This window comes from Nicotiana tomentosiformis, chromosome 1 (genome assembly GCF_000390325.3).
Source record: "Nicotiana tomentosiformis chromosome 1, ASM39032v3, whole genome shotgun sequence".
Classification (NCBI taxonomy): Eukaryota; Viridiplantae; Streptophyta; class Magnoliopsida; order Solanales; family Solanaceae; genus Nicotiana; species Nicotiana tomentosiformis.
The window spans coordinates 4,895,098-4,903,794 of record NC_090812.1 but is presented as its reverse complement, the minus strand read 5'-3'; the positions used below and the strand labels follow the sequence as shown (position 1 = coordinate 4,903,794).

At 36.1% G+C, this 8,697-nt stretch overlaps 1 protein-coding gene across 1 annotated transcript; it reads left to right on the top strand.

Annotated features, from left to right (window-relative positions):
• Positions 1–667: 667 nt before the first annotated feature.
• Positions 668–5,288, top strand: LOC104089769 (serine/threonine-protein kinase PEPKR2-like). The gene is made up of 3 exons (XM_009594736.4): positions 668–1,620; positions 3,985–4,281; positions 4,597–5,288. The coding sequence occupies exons 1-3, from the start codon at positions 846–848 to the stop codon at positions 4,962–4,964; spliced, it is 1,440 nt and encodes a 479-aa protein (XP_009593031.1). The 5' UTR covers positions 668–845; the 3' UTR covers positions 4,965–5,288.
• The last annotated feature ends 3,409 nt before the right edge of the window (positions 5,289–8,697 follow it).

Sequence of the window (8,697 nt, the reverse complement as noted above, 5' to 3'; positions counted from 1 at the left end):
CGATTTAGTCGTTTTTAAATATACATTGACATCCCTACCAGGAATAATGTGCTCATTTTTGGCAAAAGAAATCAAGCTACCATATAATAATTACTTTTCTTACAAGAAACTTTCCTTTAATAAACCTAACTATACAAGGAAGTATATCCATAAATAAATGTTCATAAAAACCTTATTTTTCCAACATTTTGTTATCAAGTAATACAAGTAATATCTCTCAAAAATAATTCTCTTATCTATTTTTGATCCATTGATAATAAAAGCAATAAAAGTCCAATGACATAAAAAAGGAAACACTTAATTATGATATATTATTATCAGTATCCAATCACTAACTTTGTGATTATTTAGTTAATCCTTAGAAAATATTATATACGCTTCACAAAAAGATGCTTAGAATCAGGTAAATTCAAATATCTAAATCAGAAATAAATTTAAATATCAGTTCCTAATTTTCTTAAATTTATTTGAAGTATTGAAATATTATTGCGAACTTTCAAACCTTTGGGCTAGGAGTATATTTACATCTTTTTTATATAATATTTTTTTAAATAAAAAATCATACTTTTTTGACTCCTAATAAATATCCTCATTTAAGTAGGACAAGGAGAAATAACCTATTAAGCTCTTATAAATAGATCGAAAATTACTCTCTCTATATCCTTTTCTTTTTGCAGACACTCTCTAGAAACCCAAATCATTTGATCCCCATATTTCCCTCAATTCCGTGTTCTTTTTTCCGGGAAAGCTTTTCAGAGTCACTGGATAAGTGATATGTGAATTGGGTTTAGATTAATTTTGCCCTAATTTGACGTATATATATGCTGCAATCGATTTATTGATTGATGAGGAAGAAGAGAAAAGGATGTGAAATTCCGTGCCCTTATAAAAAACAGAGAGAAATATGGGATTCAACTTCAACCCATGATTCGATGATATCGAATTTGAAAAAAACCCATTTTTCATTAGAAGAATGTTCTAGAAGGTTGAAAAAGAGGTGCAAGGAAGATGATGCTGTTGGCCTAGGATCTTGTAGTAGAACTAGTATTAGGCTTGCTGCTGCAACTGCTCCGGCGCCAGGTGGCAGTTCGTCGATTAGTTTGTGTACCCGAGGTTTGAAAAGAAAAATAGGATGTATAGATGCAGCCACACAAATGGGTAGGAAGAATAAGATTGAAGATGATTATGTAATGGGGGAAGCATTAGGGAAAGGTAAATTTGGGTCAGTTTTTATGTGTAGGAGTAAGTTGACTGGGGTTGAATTCGCCTGCAAGACGCTGCCTAAAGGCGAAGAGACGGTTCATAGGGAAGTGGAGATAATGCAACACTTATCGGGGCATCCAGGTGTGGTGACATTGCAGTCTGTCTATGAGGATGGGGAAAGTTTTCATTTGGTGATGGAGTTGTGTTCCGGTGGGAGGTTGATTGACCGGATGACGAAGGAGGGTAGGTTTTCGGAACAGAAGGCTGCTAATATATTTAAGGATTTGATGTTGGTGACACAGTATTGTCATGATATGGGAGTTGTACATAGGGATATTAAGCCTGAGAATATCCTTTTAACTGCTTCTGGGAAGATAAAGCTTGCAGATTTCGGCTTGGCTATGAGGATTGCCAATGGTAAAACACTTGCACTTGAACCCAATTATATATGTTAGTCTTGCTTGTTTTGTGTTACTTATTACACTGTCATGTTAACCAGAAGGTTTATTTTTATGGTAAATTTTGCTCGTATTATCTTAGTGGCAATGCCTCTGCCTAGCATTCGGTTTCACATTTCTTCCAACTGCGATTCGTTTCTAATAGTTTATGTTCTAGTTATTTTTTTAACTCAAAAATTCTGTGGTTGGTCTGTGTACTTGTTTGAATCTTGGGATATCTCTTGTGATTATTTCTTTCTTCAAAAGATGTGTCCATTATGCTGATAATTTGGGAATTCTAATCTTTGAAAGTTATTTTGAGATTACCTACATGTGAGCCTTCCCCTAGCTATTCTGTTAATTGGCACAAGTGCTTGGGCTCACAGGGCTTTGGCCTAGTGGTAAGAGAGCATCGCAGGTTAGGCGCGCGTCACGGGTTTGAGCCTTGCTGATTACAAAAACCTGGTATTTAAGTGGAGAAGGGTAGAGGGGCGGGTCCACAATCCACCGAGCTTTGAACCGTACACCACTTGCTGTTGGGAAATTTCTTGGTTATAAAAAAAGGTTCAAGCGCTTGGATGATATCACCTCCTTAATCTGAAATCTACACTGTGTTCCACTATTTGTCACCCATGTCACTGCATAGCAATGGAATTTTCAATGCTTGAATTTTCAGGTGATAGAGAATAGATGGATGGTGGAAAGTGGAAACAGAGAACATCAATGATCTCATGAGTGTATTCCTATGTATTTGATGCTCTTTTCATTCTTTCTCTTTTGTTTTTTCCCAATTTAACTGAAGTCAGGTAAAATTGAAGAAATTGGTTTATCTGGAAAAACAACTTAGCTTGCAGATGTGTTATTGGTTGATTTTTGCTGAAGGACCATTTTTATTGAATACCTTAAGACAGCTGGGTCCTACAATTCCAATACCAACTATCCCTATTTCGGTATTTCCTCATGTATTCTATTGTGAAACTCAATGAATGGCTGGTAACTTGTACTTTCAGATGTGTAGCTCTACTACACATAGATCAGCAGAAACTCCTTTGTGGTTTTCCAATATAGTATTTCTAGATTATGGTTCACTGAGTGTGATATTTTATACATTAACTTTATATTAACCCCATTTTCACGACCATGTAAACCTCTAATATTTTGCGAGGTCGTAGACAACACCTATTCCTTCCCATGCTTTTTATTGTTCGTGTTTGCTGCAGTTTACAAAGCCCCCGGTGCTTTTTGTCAGGCTTGACCCTTACTGTGGCGGTAGACATATTTCCTCGAGGCATGAGGAGCATTTTGGAGCTTATTTTCATAATAAAACATAAATAGGATTAGTATACAGAGAATAGGCTAATCCAAAAAGGAAAAAAAAACTTGGATAGCGGGAATTCACTAACAAAATCAAACCATGATATAATCCTGAAGCTTCTACAGGACACAAAACTCAAACTAAGTCAGAAAAAGGAGGGAGTAATATTTCAGAGCAGCAAGAACCAAGGTATGTAGGACAGAGTTGAAATCGTGGAGTCCGAACAGAGCAGCGAACAGCAAATTAAGAATGGCTGGAGATGTCCAATCAGTGATGTCTATTTGTGTGTTTTTTTTGGGTGGGGTGGGGTGGGGGGTGGGGGGGAGCGTTACACAAGTCAGGGCTTCACAGAATTTCTCTCTTTCCCTTTGGCGTAGTGAACCAACTCAAATTACATGTGCTATAGATGTTGATTAAATTACCTCTCATTAGTTTAAAAAATAAAAATTGAAGTATGATATTTTTGAAGTCTAACTTCCTAAAGGGTAAAAAATATTCCCTGATGAAAAAGAAAAAGTTACAGGCAAACACCCCATGGAAAACTGCATACACTTCAAAGGACTTTTGCCTACCCCTGTTGGTAGATGGTGATATAGTAGCACCTCTCTTCAAGGCATACCTCAAATAAACTTTCTAAAGCAATGATCGTGAATATAGTAAAACATCTAATTGAGTTACCCTCTATGCTTGAAGTTTTGAGCAATTCAAATAATTTTTTCCGGCTTGACTGATGAATGTTTGTATAAACCTGGAAAAATCCAAAATATAACTGAAGTAATATCAGATTGTGGCAATATTCTCTTGGATTTGTCAAATCTATATGTTGATGGTGCTGATTCTAGAGAGGACAGTATGGGACCATAGACTTTTTCAGGCAAAAAATGTCTAAGTTTCTTTTCCTTTTATTTTATTCTTTGGTCTTTTTCCGAAGAATGTGGTTATGTCTGTTACTCTGCAAAGTATAGGAGGGGATACATTCCTCCTAACTCTGCTTTCCACCTTTTTATAGATGTTGTTTTTATAATGCAGGTCAGAGTTTAAGTGGGTTGGCTGGAAGTCCTGCTTATGTGGCCCCTGAAGTTCTTACAGGGGATTACGGGAAAAAGACTGATATTTGGAGTGCTGGTGTTCTTTTACATGCTCTACTAGTTGGTGTTCTTCCGTTTCAAGGGGGATCTCTGGATGCTCTTTTTGAGGCAATTAAAAGCATGAAACTTGATTTTCACTCCGAAAAATGGCAATCTGTGTCTAAACCTGCACGAGATCTTCTTGAGCGGATTCTCACAAGGGATGTTGCTGCAAGGATAACTGCAGAAGAAGTACTAAGTAAGCATATTAGTTTACTTGTTATTGACTGCTCCCCTTGCTAATTGCTTCAACAAGTAGGTAACTGGGTTGACAATTCTCAGTTCCTAAGTTTTGATCAAACACGAAATTTTCTACGGAGTAGTATCTGATTAATTAAAGCTATTGACTTGTTAACAATTTTCTGTTACCTTTGACTGGTTCACGGGCAGAACCACCTTTACTTTTTCTGTATCCTTCGTTTGCCTAGTTAAATTTTTTCTTGATCAGCTTTATCAAATAATAATCAACACTTTGCTGCTTTAGTTTCCAATTTATGATTAAGATGCATTTCAGGTCATCCATGGATGCTGTTCTACACAGAGCGAACTTTGAAGACAGTGTCTGTCAGGTTGAAGCCAAAGCATTTCTCTGGTACACCAAGCCAAATACCAACAACTACCTCTAGACTAGAATCAGATGGAAAGAAGAGATACAGTAAATCTAACACTGGGGAAACCGAAGATTTAAGGTGTGAAAGTTTGAATAGAGAATCTGGAGAATCTGACGAATCCGACGACTCTGGCTTAGTTGATGTGCTTGCAGCAGCGATATTGCATTGCAGGATATCTGAACCAAAAAGGAGCAGATTGTGTGTGACAAGTAGTCCAATAAGGGAACAATGTTCGTCTAACTTGAAGTCTAGCCTATGCAAGGCTTTTTGATTCCAACCATAGTCCATGTACAGGTTTCTTTACCCTATAATGCTGATGCCTCATTTTCTTGGAGGAGACTAATTAAGTTTCCAGCGTGCAATTTTCGACTGTAGAAGCTTGATGCAGATTAACTCGAATAACACCATCATTATTGGATTTGAAAGGTCTGTCAAAGATTAAGATGAAAGTTGAGGCATTCCTTCACCTGACAGTGGATAACATGTATTGGGGAAAAAACTGATAGCTGTACAGACATGTAAATAGCTGATGGCAGCATAGGATAACTCTTCTCATTACACCATACAATAAGAAACTAACTGGTTTGATATCTCATACTATTATTTGTTTTTCTTTAACTTTTCCTCAACAGTAATTGAAATGTTTTAACCTGTGGATACTCTTTGAGGCGCTGGTTCAGTTATATGTACACATGGAGCATTTTGCTGTAGTTTGCTCATTAACTTCCTTATTGCATCGTATTCTGTGGATGAAGTCAAACTTTTGTTCATATATTTACGCCTCAATTTCAAATTATATGAAGTCACTAATGATCTTTATGAATATCTGTAAGAGTCTATATGGATACTAGACTCATGGCAAGTATTAGACCAGAGAGTTGACTTTTGAGCAAACGATCCCGGAATAGAATTTTGGTGATGTCAATAGCTTCTTATGGTGATTTCGGACTTAGGCGTATGTCCGGATTTGGATTTGAAAGTCCGTAGGACAATTCGACGCATTTTGGCGAAAGTTGAAAAATAGACGATTTTCGGAAAGTTCGATCGAAGGTTGAATTTTTGATAACGAGGTCGGAATCCGATTCTGTAAATTGGAATAGGTCTGTTATGTCATTTATGACTTGTGTGCAAAATTTGAGGTGGATTTGATTCGATAGGTTTTAACATCGAATGTAGAAGTTGCAAAATTCATAATAGACTAAAGTTTTAAGTGAGTTTGCACAAGATTTAATTTTCAACGAGCATAACTCTCAAGATATAAAGAGTTATATGGTGTACAACCTATCAAATTAAAGCCCTTTGATTCTAGTTTCCAACGCATCAAATCATTCATCATTTGGATAAGTATACAGAAAGTTATGGCCATTTTACTGGACCTGTGTCATATGCACGCCCAGATGCGCGACCACGCATATTTGAGACTTTCTGCCTCAGGTGCGCGGTCGGATGCGCGGCCACTTGCCCAGGTGCACGGCCGCGCACGTAGGAGTCCATTAAATAACCCCAAGGACGGGTAGAGAGAGGGGCTAAGTCATTTCTTGAAGACTAGGGCTTTCTCTCCATCACCCATCTGGCCAAGGCTTCCAATACACACCTAAAGCGAGTTTTTAAGTGTGTTTTTATGATGATTCCACTTCTAGATCACTAGTTACAACAAGGTTTTGTATTGGATTCCATAGGATTTCTTCAAAATCTCAAGAACACCCCAAAAGTTGACTTTCAAGATTTGGTCTTCAAGAGGTAATCTTTCACTCTTAAATCTATAATCATGGATTGTTAGTGAATATATGAGCAAGAAATAAGTATTTGCACTTATTGGATGGTGCTTGGAAGCCATAAATGTTTCAACTAGATTATTGGGTGTTGTAGAGATTTTTGTAATGAATTAATTAGTAACAATTGGGTGGATGCGAGTTCATTGATGATTATAACGATGCTAAGAAGGTAGTTATTGGACAAAGGATGTTGTATTATATCTTGTTGGTGGGAATGGGGGATTGTTGGATGAAGAAACACCCTTAGTAGAGGTAGTAAAATGCAATGTACTCTAGGTGTTTGATAAAATGCCTAAATGACCAAAAATCTGGAAATTTATTATTAATATTGGTGCAATTGTGTTTCATTGTTGTAGATTAAAATTTGTTTAGTGTGGTGGACCATCATAGTATTATTAAGGGGCCAATTTCAGATTTGAGACGTCCGAAGATGGCTTCACTCGCGAAGATCATTTAAAGCATTGATTTAGTTTCGTTGAGGTAAGTATCTTGCCTAACCTCGAGTGGAGGAATTACCCCCTAGGCATTGAGTCTTATGTGAAAATTTGTGTAATTGAAAACCATGTACGCGAGGTGACGAGTACGTACTTGGTTTATATGTACAAATTATATCGGTTGAAATTCGTAGACGCCCTTAAGTATTAAGTTGGAAAATTATTGTAACTTATTAAATCCCTTATTGTCATGCCTCATTCCTTGTTTGCCGAGGTTGTTTTTATATGATAGTTTGGTGTGATTGCCACTTTACTTTTATGTGAGCTCTGTGTTTGTTTGAGTTGCCATTTTTATGGAAAATACTTTCATTATTGATTTTACCTATAAATAATTTAAATAAAAATTTTAGTTAATAAGATGAATAAATCTATTTATTTCCTGAAGTTGTGATTTAAAAGAGGTGTTGTTCCTAGATTAATTACTTGCTAGTTCACGTTGTTGAAAATTCGGTATTGAATTATAAAGGTCGTGAATCATATTGAGGAAAAGTTCCAAATTGTGAAATATTATTCGATTGAGTTGTTCACTCCCGAACATTTTGTTAAGATGTTGTGCACATTATGATCGAGCCGTGGCTCCTTATTGTAGAAAAATAATGTGTTGTAAGAATTGAACACTTGATGTGCAATTTGTGATATGTTGTAAGATTAGAGCACTTGATGTGCAATTTGTGATATGTTGTAAGATTTGAGCACTTGATGTGCAATTTGTGATATGTTGTAAGATTTAAGCACTTGATGTGCAATTTGTGATATGTGGTAAGATTTGAGCACTCGATGTGCAATTTGTGATATGTTGTGATATGTGAGCACTTGAGGTGCAAGTTGTATTATGCTGTGATATTTGGGCACTTGAGGTGCGATTTATGAAATATTGTGATATTGATACGCATGCGGTGAGATAAGGGTGGCTTGAAACGCGTGGCTAGTAGGGGAACTACTAGAAGTCATGCGGTGAGATAAGGATAGATTGAAACGCGTGGCAAGTAGGGGAACTACTAGAAGTCATGCGGTGTGATAAGGGTGGCTAAAATGTGGGATGCTATTTCAGGAAAAATAAATTTTAAAGAATAATATGTGAAGGCTCCCGCGGTGATATAAGGAAAGATTATGAATTTATTTATGATTTGGGACAACGAGGCGGTACCTCGGGAGTGCCCTTTTGTTGATATTTCTCTATGGCTGCACTTGTCTTTGGTTATTTTATTTTTTCGTAATTTGTAAATTTTTGTGTTTTCCGTGATGTATTATTTGACTTAATATTAAGTGTTTTGTATTTCTTGATGTATTGTGTTGACCTTGACTTCTTCGTACGTGACTTTGAAAATTTGTATTTTTGGGTTGTACTTGTTTTTGATGATTGAGTTGTTTTAAATAAAAGAAAATTTCTAGTATGTTTTAATTTAATAAATTTTATATCCAAATCAGTAGCTTATCTGATGCTTTATTTTAATGGAAATGTCATTTTTCTTCACTCAAATGATTTCTAAAATAAACTTATCTTTTTGTTGATTTCTTACTTGATTTAAAGATTTTAACCTTACTTTATTGAAAATAAATTGATCCTGTGGATCTTATATACATTGATATTTTGGGACATGAGTTGTCCGTGCAGTTATGAAAATAATATGGGCATGAGGTGCCGGAAAAAATATGATGATTTTGTTATTGACACGTGAGTTGTCCGTGTGATTTTGATAGAAATATGGGCACGAGGTGCCGTAAAAAATATGAA